Genomic DNA, 25,369 nt, shown 5'->3' on the forward strand with positions numbered 1-25,369 from the left:
ACAAATAAAGGTTTGGTTAGATTTAGGCAAAGAAAACATCGGTCAGGGTATGTACCTACAGAAAGTAACCTGTAACTGTTATTCACGAGGCAGTTACAATCGTGGTAAATATTGATGTCACTTTTTAACACAACGCTGCATTCATTCTACCGGTGAGAAAACCCGTCTGACATTCATCTTCAGTTAAATCTCTCTGAAAACTGTAAACTCGATAGTTTAGTTGTCTATTTGTGTGCAATTAATCTGCTGTTTCACACTGAAAATAAAAAATTGTTAAGGAGTGATGCGGATTGACTGAAATACACCCCTTATTAAGTAGATGACATATTTCTACATTACACTATTGGTGATAAACATTCACGAAAAAATAGGGGACAAATCTCAAGAAGCGAATACCAACAGCTGGGATGAACAAGCCTTTGAGGCCGAAGTGGGTGATATTTACAATTTTTGTACATGAACATTTTTATTGAGTAGAACGTTCGTATGTACTATCTTTGTCGTATAACCTGAATGCAGCATAACGTTAGCTAGGTAGCCGTCTAGCAGTGCCACACAATATGACCATCTAATGAGTTTCGCTTAATTTCGTACCATATGACACTTAATTGCAACAATGTTAAGTATCCGAAATACCAATACTGTGACACTGGGCATTTTAACGCTCGTTATTGATTGATTAATTTGATTAATTATACTTTGGTATTGTTTGCTAACGTTAGCCAGCGTAGCAGGTCCGCTAGCTAAAGTAAACGGCCCCATTGGTTCTATATTGCCATGGTTATTTCCTTCAGCATAGAGACTGAACATGTTGAATGAAAGCAAAGGCACACGCCCGAATTGTCTGGCACAGTAACAGGTATCTGGAGAGTCAGTCAGCCATACTTGCTATTGAGTTTAAGTATCGCTAGCACGTAACTTAGGTCAGTTGGTGTAACCTTTACAGTAACGTTACTTTGTCGGGAGCAGGTATCTCTGGTTGCACCTGCCTTCCTGCCAGACAAGTTAACGTTAGCGACATTACAGTAACTTAGCGTCTGACTGGAGTCTTGAAGCTGTTAACTAACGTTAGGTGTTTTGAAAATGTATCAGGCTTGTTGAAATGCTCCTTTGGCTGCCAAAATTCTTTGTGCCACCTTTTTTGTACCAAAAGGCACATTGTTCTAACTTTTCCCTTCGTTTTACACTATTTTAGCATCATGTTATAAGCGGGGAATTCCAATTACGCTTTAATTTTAGTTATTAATAGAAAAGACGTAGTGAAATTGAGATATGTTTTCTACATTTATATTAGAGTAAACAATCTTGAATGGCTGTCTGTACATGCTGTATTCTGTCCGCTACGTACAGTTTGTTTTACATGTAGTATAGTTAAAAGCAGAGCCACATACAGTCTGTGACAATTCAACAGTATGCAAGGGAGACAGCAGGCATACAGTACATGCCGAGCAAAATCATCACCAAACGCTCACACTGTAGGTGGGAGCCTCTGTGTGTGTCAGCTATGCTGGGTCAGTAGTCAGATGTCATGAGCCTGAGTTGTAGGACAAAACTCACTTAGGTTCAGCAGGTTAGGGAACCCTGTGACCTAATGTTTTGACTGTATTAGTAGTTTTGACTCTGCACAGATGAATTACCTATGTGGCCTGTCACTCTTCTGCTGTTAGCTATGTCTTCATCACTGTTCTCTCTTGCATTTTTGTCTTCATCTTCATTCGCAGTGCTTTCCCCATGCTGTACGCTACAGCCCTAACTGTGAGGAGAGAGAAGATATGATGTACTGACCACATAGTCACAAACTGACCAATGCAAGGTATGTTGTCGGTGGCGTGCTTTTACCAGTAGTCCTTTTTAAGGTGGATTTTTCCTTACAGTAAATGCACACAGCTGTTTTCATTACATTCACTGACTTCTTGCAAACCTTGCCTAGACTGTGGGCCAGAGTTACATGTAGTACAAGAAAGCACTGTGCCTTTAATTTATTTAAAATTTGCATTTAACATTTGATTTACTATGACAGCAGCTAAACAATGCAATCAGCAACACCACTGCCATCTAGTTGAATTTTTCGAGTGAAGAGGTGCAATTCTGTTGTCTAAGATTGATGCTATGCTATGCTAATGTAGAGATAATAACTGAGAACTAGTCATTAAAGGTGCGTTATGCGATTCTAATCCAATACACGTCTTTTTGTCAAATTCAGCTGTGTTGCTGACTTTTGTGTGTGCGCTGAGAAAAACTCTTGAGTTTGTACACAGCCCTGGCTCTGTAAATGGGAAATAAACAAAGTGGCTCGGACCGAGCCACACACCACTATTCCAGCAATTCCAGCCATGATTTGTGTGTCAGGTAACGTTAAATGACTTGCCCGTGGACATTCAGCTTACTTTCTAGTTTGCCAAGATATGCTGTTGTTGTGATGTTAGCTATAGTAGCAGGAGAGTTGTGAGTATCGCTGTCTGGAGCTGCTGTGCTGGCTCTGGGAAACAACTCGTCCTCTCTGGCTGTTAGCTTCGCAGCAGCAACTGTAGGGACAGTTTGCTAACCCACAACCTAGCTAACGTTAGTTACATTACTTGCTGTGTCGTTGTTTGCTCTATATCATGGTATTTGTCATGGCATTGGATTTCTCCAGAATCTCATACCTCACCTTTAAAGAGGAACTCCACTAATTTTACACATCAAAGTCTATTTGGTCTTGCAGAGTACTACTGCAGATGTGAAAAAAGTTGTATGAAGCTCCAGAGGGAGCTGTGCAAAATCTGATAAATTATCTGTTTTTCATGTGAGACTGAATATAATAGCACTGATTTTGCCATCTACCATGTTTTACTGTCACTGGTAGACAGAAGGAAATTAAACAGAATAGAATGTGCAAAGATATAGCGCTTAAATTCCTCAGTGGCAGCCAGTCATTCTGGTTAGGTGGGAAACAGGAACAATACCATTACCAAAAGAGGTGGGGTGGTAGATGTGCTAACAAGTGACTTTGTGTTGACATAAATATCCACACAGTTATCCAGGAATTCACAGTGCCAATGTTTCATTCTTATCCTGTGTTTCGTTTCCTTAGGTACACATTTATTTTCACAACTGACACACTGATGGTAACAGTGTATTTGGTCACATGGTTTATTACACAGCAGTTGAGGTGAATCAGCTGGGGCAAGGCAGGAATGTGAAACTCAAAGCCATGATTTCTTTCCCCTCCCTTCCTCAGTCACATCACCCCACATGCAACTCCAGTTTTATTTTCCCTCCTGTTTTGTCATTGACGTGCTCTTACAGAGCAGTTTTGCTTACTTTCGTTACCATATCATCTGGTAAATACTGTATCATTGACTTTGTGTCTCAGCAGATATTCTTTGAATATAAAAGCAGACCTTTAAAGGTCCAGCATGTAGGAGAAGCTACGGTGGGCATGAAACTCGCGAAAAACGCAAAAGGCCCAATCTAGAGCCAGTGATTGGTTTGTCCTTTCTGGGTTACTGTAGAAACATAGTGGTGCAACATGGCAGCCTCTGTGGAAGGGGACCTGCTCCCTCTGTAATTAAAAACGGCTTATTCTAAGGTAATGAAAACAAAACTATTCTTATTTTCAGGTGATTATACACTAATGAAAATAGAATTATAAATATTATACAGTATATATGCCAATAGCTCCTCCTAAATGTTACATACTGGACCTTTAAATTAATTAATGCCTCAGACAAATTGGTTTACTGTAGGTCATAAAAGTATGCTGCTCTACTGCTATACTAGCTGCTTTTGTTTGCTCCTCCTCTTTGTGTTGCTTTTCTTGTGTGGTGGAGCATAACCATTTCCAGGAATATGCGAGTATGGCTGTTGGTCACAATCAGCCATAGATTTGACTAAGCTTGCAAGTTACTTTCAGTTTCATTTCTCTCTGACTTTGCCCAGAATGAAACCCAGTAAGAAAGGAGGAGGGAGGGAGGGCAGTTTATAAGCTGAAGCAGGAAGGTTGCTGGTTTATACACAGTTGTTCTACTTCTGAGAGAGATGAACCACAGATCTTGTCATTTGAAAGAATAGGTAAGATAGACCCAATCTCGGCTCTCTGCTTATTCATCAACAACTTTGTATTGTTGACTCTAGTTTATCCACGTGCCTCTATGCACAGTATGTTGGGAATGTTATGTGCAGGCTAATTAGCAGCTTGCTGTTTTGATGTTTTGGTACAGCAACTACAGTTAGGATTATTTCTGTAATGTTCATGTCATGGTTTTAACAAAATGAAGAAATACGGATTTTTTGACAAGCTGGGGTAGCATCATAGATGGGTTGATAAGTGTAAACCATTTCAACTTTGTGTTGTGTCGTGCTGTCAGCTGTGTATAGTCATAAACAAACAATAATGGTACATTGGGTGTGCCTCTGTTGGAAGAGAAAATAATCCACGTTGTTTATTATTGTGCTTGACTTATCACTATACTGTGTTGGCTAGTTGGTTTTAAAGAGTGACAGTTTAATCTGGTAAAGGTGAAGGATTTGGTAATTTGAGCCTTCTGATGCAAAATTGCAATTTTAGTATTTGACAATATTGACAAGAATATTTACTAGGGCTGGGTATTGAATTATAATACTTCCTGACCAAAGTGTGTTTGTAACATTGAGTATGACAAAGTATAGAAATGTTCAAATCAAGTCACATGCTTGGACAGGTTGTCTTATTCTTTCACCACATATTGCAACCAAATCCAAATCAGGAAATAAGGAGACTTTGCTAGTTATAGACAATATTTTATTTAGACAAAGTTATTGTTCAACTGCTTTTTTTAGGACAACATTCTTGAATTCTTTGTTCTTTTTAAACATTGATGCATTGAGACGTTTGGCATATTTTTGTTAATAATGATAAATTAATTATTATTATTTTTGTTTAAGAAAAAAAACAGGTTTATATTCCTTAAACCTGAAATTACAGATTGTTTGGCCAGCGCAGTAACCTGTAAACACAACACTATGCAAACAGTGCCTTATTTACACATCTAGCAGACATGACGCAACATTAGGATTCATTTAGAGTTGTGTTTTCAGCCACCTTATGAATGTAAGTCCAATATTCACTCTCCTTTTAGCTCTGTTTTGGTCTCCACCAACTTAACAAGCAACCCCTTTCATATAGTCATTTGATCCATTGTTAATACAAATATATTGATTATAGAAGCTTTCAACTAAGGTTTCACCATTTCAAACAATACTTAGCCCTAATATTGACAATTGTATATACATATCTGCCTCTTTTTCTTCCCTCTATAATGTTAAGGATCATTCTCTGTTGGATATCTGTTTGTGTGTGTTTTAAAGCACATTACATAAACAACTTGCATTGTATGTAGCTTATTAGTGAGAGCCCAGACTACTGGTAAACTACTTTGCAGTGTTTATCTGTTAATGGTGGTCTCTTTTTCCCCTGATAGCATTACTCAAGATGGAGGAGGCTCTGGAGAATATAGTGGCCATGGTGAGGCAGCACCCAGCTGGGATCCCCCTTAAAAAGCTGGCTATATTCTACAGCCAGACATACCACAAGAACCTGACTTTATCCTCCATTGGCTTCGACTCAATGGCTAGCCTGGTAGCCTTTCTGGATGGGGATCTGGTTGTGGAGGGGGAAATGGTATTTCACAAAGCCCACCGCCGTCAAGCGAGGCGGGCTGGAGCTGGGGTATCTACAAAAGCTACAGAGGACAGCGGGAATATGGAGGAGGTTCTGGAGAATATAGTGGCCATGGTGAGGCAGCACCCAGCTGGGATCCCCCTAAAAAAGCTGGCTGTATTCTACAGCCAGACATACCACAAGAACCTGACTTTATCCTCCATTGGCTTCGACTCAATGGCTAGCCTGGTAGCCTTTCTGGATGGGGATCTGGTTGTGGAGGGGGAAATAGTATTTCACAAAACCCACCGCCATCAAGCTAGGCGGGCTGGAGCTGGGGTATCTACAAAAGCTACAGAGGACAGCGGGAATATGGAGGAGGTTCTGGAGAATATAGTGGCCATGGTGAGGCAGCACCCAGCTGGGATCCCCCTTAAAAAGCTGGCTATATTCTACAGCCAGACATACCACAAGAACCTGACTTTATCCTCCATTGGCTTCGACTCAATGGCTAGCCTGGTAGCCTCTCTGGATGGGGATCTGGTTGTGGAGGGGGAAATAGTATTTCACAAAACCCACCGCCATCAAGTGAGGCGGGCTGGAGCTGGGGTATCTACAAAAGCTACAGAGGACAGCGGGACTATGGAGGAGGTTCTGGAGAATATAGTGGCCATGGTGAGGCAGCACCCAGCTGGGATCCCCCTTAAAAAGCTGGCTATATTCTACAGCCAGACATACCACAAGAACCTGACTTTATCCTCCATTGGCTTCGACTCAATGGCTAGCCTGGTAGCCTCTCTGGATGGGGATCTGGTTGTGGAGGGGGAAATTGTGTTTTACAAGGACCATGGATGTGAAAGTAGAGCTGGAGCTGCAGCTGGGGCATCAGCAGAAGTTACAGAAGACAAGAGGATTGAGAAAGTTCTGGAGAATATTGTGGCCATGATGAAAGAATATCCAGATGGGATTCCACTGAAGATGGTGGCTACAGTCTACAGCCAGAAATACTGCCACAACCTGACCTTGGCCTCTTTGGGCTTCAAAACTATTTCCTGCCTGGTGTCATCTCTGAAAAGAGATCTAGTTGTGAGAGGGGAAGTGGTGTTTCATAAGATCCACCAGCCTGTGGCTGGGACATCAGAGGACAGCAGGCCTGCAACACCACAGAGAACCGAATCACTTGTTGGGAAGAGTAGCACTACTAGTGTTACCATGCCACAGGTTGATATTAGCTCTCGTTTTGAGCCTCCCACTCAGGCAGGAATTAACCTTTTAGGTCCTCCTTTGATTTCCACTGACTCTTTATTCTCCACCTACGGTCTTCCTGTTAACCCACTCTTTACTGCGTCCAAGCCAGCTGAGAAATTGACCCAACAGCAGCTGTACCAGAGGGTCGTAGAGGTCAGTTACATAGACAGATTTTGTATTTTTCAGTTAGGCTGTGTTTACTCTGTTAGCATTTGTTTCTAATGTACACCTGAGTACATTTTACAGTGAAGCAACAATTCTAATTTAACTTATTGCTAGTTGTGACCCAGACAGTGCATCTTATATCCAAACATGATGCTAATTACCTTGACACAAACCTAGAAATTATCCAATGCACCATGATAGAAGGAAAGTAGACTTAACAAGTAAACATTTCACATAGGTTAGACATGGGGTTTTGAGTCTGCAATGCTAATGTGGCTGGCACTAGCATGTTTGCATGGCACCACACAACCCACAACCAAAATTCAAAACAGGATTTTTAGCTTGCTGTTGCTCTCAAATTTATTGAAAGGTCTTTTAATACATAGACAAACATCAGAAAGCACCTAAATATAAAAATATTTCTTAAACCTTATTTGTTTGTCATTGAAGCTGGCGTTTACACAACTGTGTGTATTGAGCCTAAACTTCCCTAGCCTTTCTGTCGTACTCAGCCCCAAGCCCATTGGTTTCTATAGACGTACATCTTTAAAAACAGATCCCAAATATATAGTTTCATTTATTTAAAAAAAAAAGGCTCAGTAATTGTGTATTTGTTGGGCAGCAGGACAGACTATATGGGATGGAATCAAAATAAACTCATGGGATTTGTTGGCAGTGATAAAAATTCAAAATAACACCAGCTTTATCCTTTAACTAATGCTTCACTATAAGCCCAGTACATGCAAAGAGGGCATGTAATCTAATTGGTCTGTCAGATACCAACCCAGCAATGCAGGCAACTGCCCTGAAAGAGTGGGAGGAATGGGGGTTAATAGGTGCCCAGCAGCACATTTTTTGCCCTCAGCCCCTCCTGGCAGGTTAATTTGGCTATGGTGTAATGTAAGCAGGGGAGTGAATAGTTCAGTCACCTAAGGCCTTAATTAAGACACCTAAGAACAGATTATTCACTGGTTTTCTGATGCAGAGAGAAGTACTGTTGGTGCTCAGCTCACTACTCTGAAATATTGTGAAACCTTTTGAAACAAAAGCTTTATATGTCTCAAGTCAGAACAGTTCAGTGTTTCAAAATTGCCATCCATGTCAGACACGGGGCATGGTGTTGATACTTAAAAAAGCGTGGTCAGTTTGCATTTGTAATCCATTTTGACTGATAGAAAATCAAGGTACAAGGTATTTTGCGTCTTAGTCAACTGATCTCAATAAAAAAGCTTATAGTCATTACTGATGTAAACAAACCTTCAAAAGCATAAAACAATATTAAGCTAATAACTTGGTTACGGTTGTAGTTTGCATTTGGATGTTGGATTGTGCCTTTAATCTACTAATCTAATCTAAAAACCTTTGGCCTTTACAGCACACAAAGTTATACCACTGTCTGCCTTTGTACTGTATGTAAGCCACCTGGTCAGTAAAAGTTTATTGATGTGTTCCAGGTGATGAAGAATTACAAGCTCAGTGCTCCATCAATGGACCAACTCCAAACCTGCTATTTTCAGCAGTTTGGTGAACAGCTGCCTCTGACACAGTACATGTCTCTGTATGACAGCTGGGAAGCATCTGGACCTAAAAAGATGCCCACTCAATCTGAACCAACAGCAGATCCCAAGACGGTTGTATTGCAGACAACTGCAGGTACACAAACATGACAGCATTCAGTTTCATGCATAAACAACAAATATAGTCACTTATCCATACTTATAAAACAAATATGTGTTGCCATATCCTTCCACAGCCGTGCAGGATCTTACAAGAGAGCCTGAAAAAGAGCAGCAGCAACAGGCCATTGTGTCCAACTTCCTCTCTAGCTCTGACTTTCCAGTGCTGGGGGCAGATGTACTTGTGACCAAAGAGAAGAAGAGCAAAATTAGAGATGCAACCAATAGAGAGGACAGCACCCCCGTGTTTAGAGAAGCTTATCATGCCCAGCTGAGAGTGGTCCATGGAGCTAATATGCGGGCAGTAGAGGCTATGGAGGAGGACGTGGAGGAGCTCAAAGGGAGGAGGAGGAACAGAGTCCTGGATCCTGATTTAGTCAACAGTCTGATGGAAGATGTGATACGAGACATCGCTGCAGAGGGAGAACTGGTCACCGAAGAGCAGGTGAGGAGGAAGAGGACACATTTTGAATCTTAAAGGAGTAGTTCAACTTTATTGATTGATATCACTCTGTATGGTAAATATGAAGCTAGAGCCAGCATACAGTTGCTTAGCTTAGCATAAAGTCTAGAAGCAAGGGTAAACAACTAGCCTTGCTCTGTCCAAATGTAAAAATGTAACAAATTCACATTTTATATCTCGTTTGTTTAATCCATACAATAACTTGAGTGTAAAAACAACAAGCTTTGGTTTAACAGGGAGTTATGTGCTGGAACTATTTCTTGGCCGGGTGCAGTGGATCCTGGTGTCTCTGCTGGTTGCCTGGCAACTTCACGGTGATGACAAGAAAGGAAGTCACTCCACGTGGTCAAGGAATAGTTCCACCATGTAACTCCCCATTAAACTACAACTGTACCATCACCAACTGTCAGTTTGTGGAATTGCGTGAAACTGTCAGCAGGAATATACATTGTGTGCTCGTGTGCACATGTTTGTCCTTTTGCCCAGGAACATGATATAAACACTACAGGGACCCGGTCATAAAAATGTTGCTCCATAGTGCTGCAAGTGATAAAAAAACTCATGGTACGCACATGGTACCTTTTAAGTCCATTTTAACAATTATATATGCTTGGAGCTGTTCTGGGGATCTAACATATGCCCTTTCAGCTACTGAAAGGTCTTACACTAGGCATCCTATTTACCTATTTGCTGCTGAAGTTGCTTAAACAAAAGAAATCATCCTAAAACACTACAATCCCCATTCGAGACCCAACTGTCATAAAGGCTATCCATCCCACGGGAGGCATAGATATCAATGTACTGACCAACACTAGCCTCAGTAGACCATGATGCAGTGTAGCAACAGGACATGTTGAACTTTCAGCAAGTGACCTGGTCATTATGAGAAATGTTGGAAATCAATAACTACAAAGTAGTGGTGGAAGGTAAACAAAATAAGTAAATTACAATAACGAAAAAACAACTCCTTTCACAAATGTATGGTTCCTTTTAGCCCAAGAGCATCCAAGGGTAGATTTTACCCAAAATGTGTTACATTTGTGAATCCGTTCAACTAACTAATGTACTGTATTTAATTTCCTCATTGACCCCCTCAATGCCTTCCCCCACCCAGGTGATATCCAGGGTGTGCGGGCTGTTGCAGATTCCCTCTTTGGAAGCAGGAAGGATAAAGCCCTGGATGATTCCGGCTCTCAAAGACCTTCGGTACATCATGAGAGAGATCAACATGTTCATAGAGGTTGGCAAACATACATTTGCTAATACTTGATTTAATCTGGATGTTTGGTTGCTATTGAAGTATTTTTTTTTCTCTTTCTGTCAGTCTACTGAAGCAGTGACAACCATCTGTACCCTGTATGAGCTGGGCCAGTCACTGGCTGGCCTGAAGAGCAAGAAGCACTATGAAGAGCTGAACCTGGGGCCCCTCTGCAAACTTCCCCTCATCCACCGCATGTTCAAGATTGACAATAATACTAAGGATGATGATATCTACCAGATCGGGACAGTAGACATCTTAAAGGTATGACTCACAAATAACTGGGATTTGGTTGATGAAACTAAACATTCACCAACAAACTAATTGTGCATTAATATTTTGTTAATTTTTGTAGATTGAGCTTTGCATTTAAGCTTTATAGCTTTATATCACATAATTGGAGTCAGTTTTTTTGTTTGGACTGTTAACTGTAAACCAGAAATGTTTATTTTGATTACACGTTCTGTGTTGAACAATGTGTTTCTTCTAAAAGGCATTGAGCCTCACGGTTCACGGGTATGTTTACAGGTGATGGAATATTTAGGGATCTTTATATTCTTTAATGATTTTTTTTTTAACATGTCATTAAAGCCACTAGAAACCAGATGTACTGCACTGCACCTGTAATGTCCAGTGGAAAGCATCTGAAGTTAAACAAAATGCACCACATATTTCTCAGTTTCTGGAGAAAGTCCAGGTGCCAGCTTAGTAGGGGTGTTTCTATTAGATGCAAATTAAATCAGGAAGGCCATATAAAATAATGAAAAAGACCTCAAGGCGCCACACAACAATAAATCCATGTAACTGAGGTTGCTATGGCAATATGTGAACCATGGCATGCAGCTTGAAAATATTAGAGGAATCCCACAGCCACAGACATTCAGACAGTTTGTGCTGAATGCTGATCATTATCAATACACCTAAGAAAATGTCTTATATGTTCATGCACCAAATCAGTTAGACTTAACAACGCAGACAATAGCAAAACAAAGTCCAGGAAAGAGCAGTGTTCCATATTTTGAGCTTCCCCTCTCTGTCATGAGACAATTCACGTCTGTTCAAAACAGAGATCAAATTTAAGTTAAGAAACAACAGGGATACAACATCAGGGTTACTGATGATGTTTCTGTTACCTGATGACAAGACCATCCGCACAGTTTGTACCTGTTTACCTACCAAGTCATGTTTGAGTTTCCTGTAGCTTTAGGTTTGCTGGTTCTGTCTAACTTTTCCACTTTTAATTCTTTTGCCTGAATGTGTCTACTCTGTTTCCATTGTTTAGCAACTCCGCGTTTTTAGGAGGAAGCAGAGCAAGCCAAAAGTAGACCTGGCTGAGTTTATGAAGTATCTGGCTGACCACTACAACTGTGACTCTCCTTACGAGCTGGGTATCAGGATACACAGCATTGGGCTGCCCATAGCGGTAAGAGACATGACCTACTGCAACATTCCAAGGTTGTTTACTGATGAGCTATCATCAGCAGAGGGCATGCATTGTTTTCTACACTTATTTTTATTTTCACTCTGTCTGATGGAGTAAATCCCTGCAACAGCACTACTTTTATTTACAAAAAAATTCAACAGTAAGGGATGCAGAATTTTTTTGTTTGGGTTGTGGTCTCCAACAGGGGCGACTAGGTCATAGATGGTTGACAGCGGTCCGAATCTGTTTGCCTGCATAACTGGCCAGTAATGCCAAGTCTTGCAAATGAGCCCATTGCTGATAATATTTACATCCTATATCAATATCTACATTTTAAAGTGTTACCTAGTCAGATCTCAGTGTCCTTTTATGGTCCAAAGTGTGATGCTTTATGGGCAAAACAGATTAATAAAAAGATTATTACACAATTTGACATCAAGATTTATGCACAGCTTTGTTTCACTATTCTAAATCCACAGTTTCAACTTAGTATTGGCTTATCTTGTCTGTCAATTATTAGAAACTATATAGAGACAAAAGTCTGAAATACTTTTTACAGCTTATAGAGTATGCAATGTTTTTTACACCACATTAGAGTTTTATTGAATGAACAAAATAACTGATGATTTTGCTATTCATAGAGCCTTAATATTAGTTAGACTGAAAATAGACAGCTTATCCTGAGGATGGCAATAGAAGAAATTCATTGGGTCTTTCAAATCAATCAACAGCATGAATGTGCACAGTAAATTTCATGACATTGTTTCCATTAGGTTTTTTTATGTGAGGCTTTTATATACATTTTACTATTCAATGATCTTGAAAACTTATGAAAACTTAAATTTTAGAATTGGCGACCTTCAAATCCATCCCACATTTTCGAATACTTTTACTGCACCACATCTTCCCAACCTTCAAAATAGCAACTCGACTCCAAAAGCCACATTCACTCACCCTGCCACCATGGTGTGCACCCGTAAGGAACCTTCTCTCAGCTGATCCATGTGTGGGCAGAGGTAACAGTTATACTCCTTCTAGTTCTAGTATAAATAGCTAGTGCATACTGCTAGTTCACCACCATGTACATCATGGTTGAACACATCATAGGTAGTCATCACATCCATGAGTACTGGCACACAGTTTGTTGTTGGATGTACTTTGGTAGAAAATAATGTTGAATGTAACTATTAACTGAAAAGGGCTGCGAATCAAATGCCATTGATTTCCTTTGCAGTGGGCCGATGAGAGAGGTGTTGAAACCTCAGCAAATCGCAGTAACCTATCTGGTGGACATATAGTGGTACAGTTAAGATGAAAAATAAGTTAACTTCTATATAATTCTCAACTTGTTTAATACTCCTTCTCAGACCTTAATGAAGGTGAGTCGTTGTGAGTACGCCCTCCTGGAGGTAGCCAGGGAGGTCATCCAGAAAGAGCTGGAGGAGGAGACCTACGAGCGTCTGAGGAAGATAAAGAAGAGCGTGTTGGATCCAGTGCAAGGAGCAGGTTCCTTCTCCTCCACAGGCAGCATGGACCTCAGGAAAAAGTACGCTTCCATGCTGGGAGCCGAGGTAGTGCTGGCAGTCTTCTCAAACGCAGAGGGGGTGTTCAGTCCCAAGATGGCTAAGGTGGGTGCTAGACACTGACAAATGTATTCTATTAATGAATCCGATGCTTCCTCAGATGCATCGAAGAGCTTGCTCAGTCGCAGTGTGGGAATTTTGTGTCCTCTTTTTTGGGAGCTCAATGGTTATGACACCCTGGTCTTGTGTCTTTGCTGCTTTAGACTGCTGGGTGATAGTTCCACTAAGCCTCCCACCATGAGCCATTGGGGGGATAACAAGGAGTTACAGAGCTGGTCTCCAATTCTGAACTCATTAACAAAATGTCACCCTTCATAATCTCCTAATCCCCAATGAAGGCATAAGAAAAAAGTTACTTTTAGCTGTTGAATACTGGCTAGACATTAGATTTGTGGCTTAGCTCATCTTGACAGCCGCCTACTTGTACATGTTCTGGGATTATCTTTATCCTGGAGAATTTCTCCTACTTATCTGCAGTCTGTCGCATAGTAGGCATTTTTCATCATCATTAAAATAATATTCATTATAAAACATCCAGGTCAACATGCCATCATGAACACCTCCATTCATTTATCCCCCCATCTGTCTTCCAACATCATCATATCCTGAGATGGAAAGCTGGAAGCACACCATTGTCTCTGCATCATTGTATGCTGTAGCATTACGATTTCCTTTAATTAGCCAAAAGGGATTTGCCAAAACCATAAAGAACAGCCCCAGACCAAAAGTACACACAAATATGGGAGAAGGGTGTTAAGTTTTGTGTAAAAGTTTGCATTTTATTTTGAAAAAAATGCAGAGGCCACCACGCCCGCCACCACGCCCACCACCACAGCGACAAGATCAGTTCCCAGCTCCTCCTTCCTAGACCAACAGAAGGAGTTAGTAGCAACAAAGACAGCACTGTGCGACAGAAAAAGGGCAAATACTTAACAGGTTTCAGGTTTCATACTTGCCAAATTTATCAGAACAGTTAAGCTTTTAGTAAAGTCTTTAGTTTGTTTTCTAGGGTTGATTTGTGTCAGTAAGCAAGGCAGAAACAAACTGGCATATTTGTTTTACACATTTTCTCCACACCTTTTGTCGCAGTGTCAGCTGAATCAGCGGTTAGTATTTATCAGAATGAATTGTTTTGTTAATGTAACAACATGATAAACAGTTGATAGTGGGTGGCATGCCATGCATGCATGAATGCTGGCCAATAGACTTGAATTTGAATTGCGTAGATTAAACTGTGCTGTAAAGTAGTAGATTATTTCATTAAGTCTGTGTTTGCTGTTTACACATTACCAGCAGCTGATGTGCCAGAGAAACACCTTGTGCTCATTTTATGTCAGTAGTCAGTAGTCATTGGTGATGTCATGTTCATGATTACCATGACTCTAATACTTACCAGTGTTTTAATTTCCAATCCAGCACGTCCAGACCTTCCTGCTGCAGGTGTCAGGTAATCGGCTGGCAACAGCTCTGTTTCAGCTGGCCATCTGTGGAGGCTCCCTGGCTGTCCCACAGGACCTGGTGCCCAAAGACAAGGCATCCAAAACCACTGAACAAAATACAAAAGAGGACAAACCCACCACATCCCTCCCCAGTGAAGGTAGTGTTTCTGCCACATAATAGTAATAGTAATAATAGTCTGATAATGTCTACTAATGATGTATCTGGTCCTTGTTAGTTTATGATTCACAGACATTTCTGCTCTGTGTCTCTCAGCCAAAGTGAAGCAGTACCTTAAAGACAGCCTGTCCTCTCAGAACTCAAGCATCACTTTGGCCCACATGGCCTCTTTGGAGAAGAAGTTGACCAAACACTTCCAGGTCAAAGATTTCCTGTCTTTAGAGCAAGGCAACTTTCTGGAGTTCCTGGTTAAACACACTCAGGTACAAGTTGTTTTTTCATCCGTAAACCTTTTATTTTACTGTAAACTCTGAGTGTGTATGAGTGTGAAATATAGATCTATGGTGATTTACCACTCTTGAAAACTTCTCCTCATCTTGCCACAGTGATAAGATAAAAGTAGAATACTGTTTTGAAGCTATTTGTCTCTGGTTGTGTGCAGCTGCTGCAGGACACACTGGGGTCAACTTTGATTCTGGGCAGTGGCAGCATGGAACTTGCCAGCAGTGGTTTTAGACCCACCAGACAAGACGTGTTTGAGTTCATCAACCAGTGTGGCGACATAACCTCCACTGATCCAGATGAAGTGAGTCATTTAAAGGCACACACAAATTTGTCACACAAACATATACACTTTTAAGCACTAAAACAAAACTCTTCTTCTCTCAGTATTAAGATTCTTTCTCTGTCAAATAAATGTTCTACAAGGTGACAGGAACATTAACACCCACCTTCCTGTTTTTTTCCAGCTCTCCCACATTGAGTTGGCACTGAGGTCCCACTACAGGGTCCGGGACAGTCGTGATCTGGGCTACGGCACTCTGCACATGCTGGCTGGTCTGGTCCAACGCCAGAGAGGGCTGGCTGGAGGAGGACAGAGCCAGGTCTACTACGAGTCAGCCCTGTATGCCAAACACAGCAAATCAAGGTATTATCTGTTACATATTGTAAGCCCAAACTAAGATAACACTGATGATGTCATAGTGATGTCATCAGGGTATTTTTTTCAAACTTTGGAAAGCTCCCTCCAGAGCCACAGAAGACATTATACAGCTGTTTTCACATGCTGTACAGTACATGTCTTACATTCATGTGTGAAATCGATGGAATGCTGCTTTAACGGAGCCAACCGGAGCCAAACATAACTTGAAACGTGATGTCATTTTGGGCATCATGTGTAAGTAGTTATTGAAGAGACATAAACATTTTCTAGCATGTAACTGAACACGTGCAAAGTTTTGATTCATATTGGGGAAACAAGAACGAGCTAAAACTAACCCGCCATCATTTTCCGGTCTCTATTTCATCTCTGTCTTCATCTCTGTCCTCTTGTCTCCCACATCCCTCCCATGAACAGTGCTGACAGTGGGTGTGAGGCAGTGGGGTGCCTAGGTGAGATGTCCAAGGCCCAGGCCCTGGCCAGCTTGCTCTCCTGCCCACTGCTGGAGGATTTAAGTGAGTGGAGTCAATGGGAGCTGATCTTTAAACCCGTTCATGGCTCCCTCAAAGATTTCATCGAAAGAAATGCAGGTAGGAGTCAGCCACAGAGAGTTTGTGTATGGCTAGATCATTTGTAGATAGATATACTACACTTCTTCCTGTGCAGTGAAATTCAGTGTTTCATGCCCATTTGATGAACTTTTTCTTTTTTATGTCTTTGTGGGGAAATGCGGTCGTTTCAGCAACAAATGGTCGGGTAGAGCTTTGGGATATGTACTTAATATTGCCATATAATGATATGTAAAACTAATATTACAAACTCTTTTTATTTACTTACAACACAGCTAATACAGGCCTGGCAGCGTTGGAGGTGATGCCAGGTTTGCTGCTCAGGATCACCACACACACAGGAGACAAGCATTTCTCTAGTGCTGCCATGACCCTCGACCCCGTCGGCACAGCTGGCCACCTTGTGTCCATGGTGGTAGCTGATGGGGTCGTTAATGCTCCCACAGCCCTCCTGGCCAATCACATGCAGAGCTCCCTGGCAGAAGCTGTGGCTAAAGAAGGTAGTGATGCATCAAGGCTGGGACATTTAAGTTCACTTTTAATTCCTTAATGCCTTTCTAATTCGCTTCATAGCAAGGAAATATTAACAACTGGAATAAAGCGTTGTATTTCAAATGCAGCATGATTGTGTCAACATTTCTAAAATAAGGTTTATGTTCTTTAGATTTGTCCCAGGCTGAAGAGGATGTGTCATGTTACAGCAGAGTGGCCAAATTCCTCTTGGCGTGTTTGACACGAATCCCCACCAGAACCTGCCAGGCTCTTTTGCAGCAGGTCAGTCTCACTCCATTGCCCATGTAGATCACAGGATAAAATCAGAGAAGTTATGTTGAAGCTTTGTTTGGATTTTAGAGTAAAGATGGTGAAAGCAAATAGTCCAAGTGGATATTGTTTATTTCATTCCATGGCTCCTTAAGAAGACTCAACAGGAAATAGAAAGTCAAGCTCTGATATTCCAGAACCACCCTCGTCTACTTGACATCTAATCAGTGCATTTAATAATCTGTGCAGTTAGGCTTAACACAAGACCAGTAGGCGTATAGCATCATTAGTTGTCATGCACAGTGATTCAAAAAACAGACATTGTAAGTATGGAGAGTACAGATGTTGATGCTGCAGCAATCCCCAGCAGACAGACGGAGCACAGCTTTTAACAAACAAACACAAAAACTGTAACAACATTTCATTGTCTCCTTGACCAAAGGAGTGGGCAGCTTTAGCCTGTGATTTAATCTGCTCACCTAAATTGCTGAGGAGGTGTTTGTTATCAGTCTTACAGTTGTCATGCCAACCACAGGCTTTTCCAGCAAACCAATCTGATCAGACAGATACAGCAGCTTCCTGGCTTAAAAACTCTCTTCTTTACATTAGACACCGGATTAAAGCTATCATTGTTACTCCTTTTCACTTGTTTGTTTTTGCAGCAATTATTACAACATTTGCATAACAAAATGTCAAATGGCGTGATTACCAAATAAAGTGCACTTCTGGTGTAACTGATGGTGTTCTTGCGTGAATGTGACCTCCAGGTGTTTTTGGAGCCTTTCTCCCGTGTCTTGGGCCAGGCCAAGTCTAAACAGGTCCTGATCGCTGTGGCCCAGTCTGACCCGAGGGACATGAACTGCCTGCATCGGCTGGGCATCCTCCTGGGCATCATAGACTGGGTCAAAGACTACCAGAAAAAGCTGAACCCACCACAGAGCCAAATCTGCAACATGCACACAGCACCTGTCGAACAGGTCAAGGTCAGAACACAAGTCAGGAAAAATAGAAAAACAGCACTCAGATCAGAACATAAAGTGTTGACTATATCTTTCTTGGGATCTGCAATCTTTTTTTACATTTTGAGCAGCAGCATCTGTGAAATAAACAGAGAAAGAACTGGTCCCAGTGTAAGTGACATGTGAACTCTGGGTAGTGTAATGCCAAAACACTACTGCCATGACCATACAGCACTTACCACCACCAAAAGCCATTAGGTCACATTTTCAAGTTGTAGCTACAGGTTGTGAACATCAATTAGGCTGCCTCTCAAAACTGTTTCTGTCCTCTCAGCCCACAGATTTCAACTGAATCTTATGAGTTATTGTTATTTATAACTTTAGTTTCCTAACCTAAATAGATTCAATAAGAGATTTGAATGGATTTAGATTTGATAAGCAGATACTGAAATCTGATCCAGTAAGCAGATTTCATACTGGATTCAGATTGGACAAAATGCTATCAAATCCCAACCCGAATTGCAGCGCCTCAAAGAATTAGCAGCAGATGCATTAATGAAGCACTATGCATTCCTGTCCTTTGTTAGGTGCCAATGCAATCAGCTTGCTCCTGCATCTTGCGCACACTGTATGTTTAATGTTAAAAAAGAGATGCATTAATGTTTTTTTTGTTTTGTTTTTTTATTACTGTGCCCCTAGATTTTTTAACTTAGGGGCTAAAAAATAAATGTAAGCTTTGAGCCCTGAAACATACAGTACATATATGGGTAGCCATGTTATATAACTGTAAATTCACTGTCATGTTCCTCTGTCTTGTCTATATTCTGGTGAAGGCAAGCTTCTAATTGTCTTCTTTTTTTTCTTGACTTCAGTCTAATTTGATAGGTTCTGCAAGCAGCAGTCTGTCAGCTCTAAATATGAGTGAAGATGAGTATCTTGAGGATAACAGCATTGACAACACCTCCTCAAATCTGAACCAGAGCCTACAACAAGGTGATTGAAAGTAGTACTCCACGACAGGAATGTGAATTTTCATTTCATACTGAATAAAGGACTGTACCAGTTTCCCTTTCTTATTTTTTAATTGCTAAATGTTTTCTTTTAGTCAATGGCGAGCAAGACGTAGAGGTTGAGGAGGGAGAGGATGAAGAAGAGCTGTATGAGTTGGCCTCGCTGCCTAATGGAGAGACATCAGAAGTCAGCAGTGAAGCTGAGGGAGGCCAGGACGAGGAACGGACAGAAATGTCTGATTCTAATGAAAAGGATGCTGCTAGCCGCCAATCAGAGACCACAGTAGATCTCCAGAGAGTCATAATTGAGGACATCAGGTTTGTTCTCATTTACAATTACCTACACTATGTCCTAACAAAGTACAGCTGATATAAACTTTCTTTTTCTGTCTCTTCTTTTTTTCTGACAGGAAGAGTGAGTTTGGGATTGGTGTGGAATTGACCACTGAAGGCCAGAAGCTGATGCAGGTCCATCAGGACAGACTGGGCCGCAGCTTGGACCGCCTCTCCACCGAACTCTACAGCAAAGACACGCACTTTGTCCTGGAACTCATTCAGGTGGTTTTTAGAATGTTTACACCCTTAAAGATGCAGCTAAATCTTGATTATTTTCAGTTATAAAAGAATAAATAAAACCATGCAGGTTTATCACAAATACTCAGCTATTATGAAACGTAGTTCAAATGGAATCATGGTTTTACAATGCGTGAAAAGGGTTGGGCTGAAAGTTTCCTTGTGACATTATGACTTTGGACATCTACCTCACTGCTTTTCTTTTTTGTTCATTTATTGTAAGTACATAAATATTGCACTACTCCAAACAAAAAAATGTCTAGCAAGAATGTTTTTGAGCTAAAAAGAGCTGAAGAACTATATATTATACTTACTACTGATTAAAGAATAAAGTTTTCTGAATGTTTTGGTTATGATCAGGCATGATTATTAATCTGTAAAAGTAGAAAGCCCCTAAGGATTTTGACTTGAAGATGGCTCGTTTTGAATTACTATGACTTATTTTTTTCCTCTTTGCTTCCATGTTTCAGAATGCCGATGACAATAGTTACCCATCAGAGGCTGGTGTCGTTCCAGCGCTGGCCTTTTGGGTGGAGAAAGACTGCATCACCGTTCTCAACAATGAGTCCGGCTTCCAGGAGAGCAACATCAGGGCTATCTGTGATGTGGGTCGCAGCACCAAGGGCAAACACAAATATGGATACATAGGTAAGTTCTATGTACATGATACCTTGAAGAAATTCTAAGTCACCTGAGGATATACTGATTGTGTGATGTTAGTAAATGTGACCTTGTCTTAACGTGGTCTGTTAATGATTCTGATTGCTTCACTCATCACAGGACAAAAGGGCATCGGCTTCAAGTCAGTGTTTAAAGTCACAGACTGTCCTGAGATTCACTCCAATGGCTTCCACTTGCGCTTTGACAAGACCTGCGGCCCCATGGGATACATCCTCCCCCACTGGGCTGAAGATGAGAGGCTTCTGGACACACAGCTGAAGGACATAAATCAGCACAGGTTGGATGATTGAGAAACAGTAGGCCTTTCTCACAGCAGACATTTTGATTTGTCAGAGTAGGAAAAGCAGAGTTGTTATTAATAACATTAACAATGGCTCTGTTCTGTTCAAGTGTCCCAGTAAGCCATGACAGTGAGACAGTGAGCCAACATGACATGTCAAAATATCTTCTGTAAAACAGGCCTATTTATAACACATTTACATCATATTTTAACATTCATATACTTAAAGATGCAATCCATAATCCAAACCTATGTGTAATCTGTAACTTAAACTGTTTAATTATGTTAGTAAATATACCTCCAATAAACAGTACATGGCCAAAGTTGATGTGTAAATGGGTAAACTGTTGCCTGTTTGCACATCCAGCGGAGAAGAAGCAACATTAGCAGCAAGTTTTAGCTCTGTTTTGGTCTCCACCTACTTCTGTGATCCCTGCTAAATGCTCCACTATGTTCACCAGCTAGTCGCTAACTTTGTCTGTCTGTCACTTGGTGCTGAGCCGGTAGTGTATAGTTGGTTTGTCAGAGCTATTTGGCTGGAAACTGATTGTTGAGAGCAGTGAGACTGAACCAAAGAAGTAAAGTTGTAGGACATAAAACCAAAACAATGAGCTGAAAGATGCTAAAACACTTCATAGAGCTGCAGAGTTGGTTGATAATTCTCTGAGGGTTTGTAACTAAGAGGGACCCCTTTCACATAACAAGTAGTTGACATTATGATAAGTGCAGCTGTAAAATGATTTTTATAAGTATATTACTACCTGAGGTGCATGCTGCCAATATTTAGACTACTAACTTTGTTAATAATTTGTGGCCTAGTAAATTTTTAACCACCTCTGGAGATGGTCTGGGTGAGCAGAAGAAAAACTGAGGAATTTATTTATTTTTAAAGTTGCATGTTTGATATTCGAACCAGCAGTTTCCTAACTATATAACTGCATTTCTTCTCTTATCAGCTGGACCACTAAGATCTGCCTTCCTCTGCGCTCCGAGAGCCATCAGACCAGAAACCTGTTTCATGACGTGCACCCGTCCCTGCTGCTCTTTCTGCACCGCCTGCGCTCCATCATCATCTACAATCAGGTAGCTCTCGCATTTATGCTTTCGCTCACTTTCATGTATGCAAACACACATAGTTGACGACATTCTTTCAGGCCTAAAACAAGTCATGAAGAATCACCTGTTTTCTATACTTCACTACTTTCTCTCCCTGCAGAGTGAGAAGCGTCTTGTGACAATGACTCGTAAAGACCTGAGTCACAATGTGTTAGAGGTGGAGCACACAGGGGGCATTGAGCGCTGGCTAGTGGTCAAAACTACGGTGCAGCTCAAGAAGGTAATGCCCCACTAACATTCAAATCTCATTCTTGCTTCCTTGTCAGACACACATATCATATCTAGATCTGTGGTTGCACTATATAACTTTTCCTCGTTCTGCTCTGTAAAAGTTGCCGTCTTGCCAGAGAACTCACTCATTACGCAGGCTTTTGGTTCCCACATCAAGCAGGAATATATGCCAAAAAAAAATCCAGACACACATACAAGCAAACACCCCCAAACAGATTTTAATGATCTGTCAGTCTGAAACAAAGCTATAATCCCTGCTACTCTTCTACTTCAGTTTCTTCCATTTCCCAGAGGCAGCTACCGGTTACCTGCAGTTAGGTTATGTAAGAGAAGAAATGAGTGAGAGAAAATATGTTCAGACATTCTGTGCTCCAGTTTCTGAACAGTCAGGCACTAAGATCCATTTCTGCAAGAAGTCAGCTTGTTTGTGAGCTATTTTGATCTGTTTCTCCTTCAGATCAAAGAGGATATTGAGTCCACCGAGCTTGCCCTGGCTTTCCAGCTTGACAGCAACATCACAGAAAGTAACATTGTATGCCAGCCACAGAAACAACCAGTGTTTGCTTACCTGCCCCTGCGCAGTTTCGGCTTCCGTTTCATCATCCAAGGTGAGAATGGAGTTTAAAATTATAGAGAGCTGTCCATTCATGGACACACAGTTCGTCTAATGAAGAAGAAATCCGACACTCACTTGATACTCTTCTCCAGGTGACTTTGACATCCCTTCCTCTCGTGAAGATGTTGACAGAGACAGCTCATGGAACCAGTGGCTTCGATCTGAGATACCACAACTCTTCCTCGAGGCCATGGATGTCTTCACTGTAAGACATTACTGTATCTGCAGGGCCATCGGAAAAATGAGATGATATGTTACTTTAATGATCCCTGCAAGGAAACCTGATCATTTACAAATACAAATAGAATTGCAACTGACTAGGACAAGATGAGGGGACATTGAAATAGAGTATATTAATGAAAGTATAAACAAAACATTGTAAACATTGTAGAGGAGTGAAACTACCTCTACTGAAACAGGTCACATGGTAAATTTAACATAATGTACAACTGTTTTTATTTACATAGTAATTCCAGTGGCTTCCACTTTTTTCGAGCCATGTTAAGTTACCATTAATGGAACTCAACACATCTTTAGATATTATTAGTCTTCAAGGCCTTTAATGTGAAGCATCTGGACAGGAAGTGCTGGGTTTCATTGACAGTAGCTTAACAGCAATAGAAAAGCCACAAAATGGAAACAACTGGAAATAATTAGTGAATGAAAACAGTATTTCTGTTAGAAGACTCAGAACAGCATATTGGTAAGCATGACATGACTCTGTTGTACTGATGGACTTAATGTTGTCAAATGTACAAAACTGAATTATCAAGGCTTCAGGTAAACATGGTGAAAGTGTTTTCATCAGCAGAAAATTAAATGGGATTGATTAATCAATTAATCGTTGGATCTCTAAAATATGAAAAAAATTGTGAAAAGATGCCAATCCCAACTTTGTAGAGCCCAAAGTGACATCTTCAAATAACCCCAAGTTATTCCGTTTATTATTATACATGACAAAGAGAAGCAGCAACTCCTGCCATTTTAGAATCTGGAACCTGAGAATGTGTAACATTTTGTCCACAAGTTTTGCTTGAAAAAACTGTCAATCAACTAATTGTTTCAGTTTAACCTGATTATCTTTGCAGCTGAGGTAAATAAAGGCTTTGGCCACTATTTGAGAATGTTTGGTATATGAAGAAAAAGAAATAACAACTAATAGCACTCATTAGTCCTTGGCTATTGGCTTCCCACAAACCAGTGTCCTGTTTTCTCCTTATTCCAGGATCACCCAGAGTTCCGAGGGCTGAAGGGCCTCTGCCAGTTCCTGCAGTTTATCCCCCTGCCTGACGAGGTGTTGGACTTCTTCAAGCCTGTTGCCGGGCAGATTATTCAGCTGCTCAAGGGCAAGGCCTTCCTTCCTACACTCAGCTCAGGTATTACTCACACATGCAGGCTGTGCAATTTAACAATTTAAAACCTTCAAATCAGACAAAAAACAACATAAACAAAAATATTTCTTGTATGCCAATGATGTGAGCTCAGCAGTGGAATACTAGAAATTGAAAACATTTTATCTAACCCTGTAAATGTTCCTCTCCATGCCTTCTCTCCCAGATGGTAAGGTTGTGTACAAGCTGCCGTCCCAAGTGGCCGTCTGTCAGGACACTGTGATCCGCAACGTGATTGGTGGAGACGAGCTAGAAAGGCATCTGTCTCTGTCATATCTTCATCCGGGTTTGAGCCATGCCCCACCCACCTCCCTGCTTACTCACCTAGGAGTCCGATACCTGCGGGGATCTGATGTTACCACGGTAACCACAGCCATGGCCAAAGAGCTGATGAGAGTGGAAGGCATCCATTCAGGTGTGTGTGGAAGGGAGAAAGAGGGAGAAATTTGATGGAAAGTCAGTCCATATCACTTCAAATTATGGCAGAGCACAATGGATTACTGCTGATAGAATGCAACATGTACAATATGCAATGTATCATCATTACATGTATACTGATACCACAAGAGGCTGTGAATTACAGTGATTTTAAAGCAGGTCAGATGCATTAGTAGATAGCAGTGTTCATTGCAAATGCACACCAGCTTTTATGTAGTAAAAGCTTTTAAATGTCTATAGACATTTTCCTGTGGGCACAATAACTCAGAGACAATTAATGATAGAAGCTTTGAATATTCATTCCTATATATTTATGATAGCGTCACATGCTCTAAGATATGGTGAGATTTTGGAGCCCTTTGCTGCGAAACATCACTTCTAAAAACCTATGTTATTACACCCATGTAATATGTGAATACATGTACAGATGGCGGCCTGCATCAGCTGGCCAGGCTGCTGGTTTGCAACTTCCGAGCTCTGGAGTATGGCTACGGAGAGGCAGACTCCATCTTGCAAACCCTCAGAGATCTACCCATAATCCCCCTGGCTGACGGACGTGTGGTGGCACTAAGCAGGGAGAGAGTGTTCTTTCCAATGGAGGAACCCAAGACCAAAAAAAAGAAAGCTCAACCTCAGACAGGTAATTTCACTTAAGTGTATACTCTACTACAATTATAGCATACTATAGTTATTTATTGCATTTATTAAATGTTATTATAGTTAGTGGTAGCAGTAATATCTTGGATATCA

General features: G+C 41.0%; 1 protein-coding gene across 3 annotated transcripts in view; it reads left to right on the plus strand.

The window, feature by feature from the left end:
• Positions 1-542: 542 nt before the first annotated feature.
• wu:fj29h11 (protein NO VEIN) overlaps positions 543-25,369 on the plus strand; it is a 45,601-nt gene continuing 20,774 nt past the window's right edge. The window contains exons 1-29 of one of the 3 annotated variants that reach the window (XM_044178491.1): positions 543-859; positions 1,722-1,813; positions 5,442-7,021; positions 8,488-8,686; positions 8,787-9,154; positions 10,287-10,412; positions 10,497-10,694; positions 11,713-11,853; positions 13,221-13,481; positions 14,853-15,033; positions 15,150-15,316; positions 15,496-15,639; positions 15,803-15,981; positions 16,411-16,583; positions 16,838-17,062; positions 17,227-17,336; positions 18,092-18,307; positions 19,156-19,276; positions 19,389-19,611; positions 19,704-19,851; positions 20,337-20,514; positions 20,647-20,824; positions 21,784-21,910; positions 22,044-22,163; positions 22,632-22,782; positions 22,883-22,995; positions 24,016-24,166; positions 24,348-24,596; positions 25,047-25,259. In XM_044178491.1, the coding sequence (XP_044034426.1) occupies positions 1,807-1,813; positions 5,442-7,021; positions 8,488-8,686; positions 8,787-9,154; positions 10,287-10,412; positions 10,497-10,694; positions 11,713-11,853; positions 13,221-13,481; positions 14,853-15,033; positions 15,150-15,316; positions 15,496-15,639; positions 15,803-15,981; positions 16,411-16,583; positions 16,838-17,062; positions 17,227-17,336; positions 18,092-18,307; positions 19,156-19,276; positions 19,389-19,611; positions 19,704-19,851; positions 20,337-20,514; positions 20,647-20,824; positions 21,784-21,910; positions 22,044-22,163; positions 22,632-22,782; positions 22,883-22,995; positions 24,016-24,166; positions 24,348-24,596; positions 25,047-25,259 (6,247 nt within the window). In that variant the 5' untranslated portion in view covers positions 543-859; positions 1,722-1,806. Of the gene's footprint in view, positions 860-1,629; positions 1,814-3,918; positions 4,054-5,441; positions 7,022-8,487; positions 8,687-8,786; positions 9,155-10,286; positions 10,413-10,496; positions 10,695-11,712; positions 11,854-13,220; positions 13,482-14,852; positions 15,034-15,149; positions 15,317-15,495; positions 15,640-15,802; positions 15,982-16,410; positions 16,584-16,837; positions 17,063-17,226; positions 17,337-18,091; positions 18,308-19,155; positions 19,277-19,388; positions 19,612-19,703; positions 19,852-20,336; positions 20,515-20,646; positions 20,825-21,783; positions 21,911-22,043; positions 22,164-22,631; positions 22,783-22,882; positions 22,996-24,015; positions 24,167-24,347; positions 24,597-25,046; positions 25,260-25,369 lie in introns of those variants that run through there. The other 2 variants (XM_044178493.1, XM_044178494.1) reach the window with 2 other exon arrangements.

Source organism: Siniperca chuatsi, linkage group LG20 (genome assembly GCF_020085105.1).
Source record: "Siniperca chuatsi isolate FFG_IHB_CAS linkage group LG20, ASM2008510v1, whole genome shotgun sequence".
NCBI lineage: Eukaryota > Metazoa > Chordata > Actinopteri > Centrarchiformes > Sinipercidae > Siniperca > Siniperca chuatsi.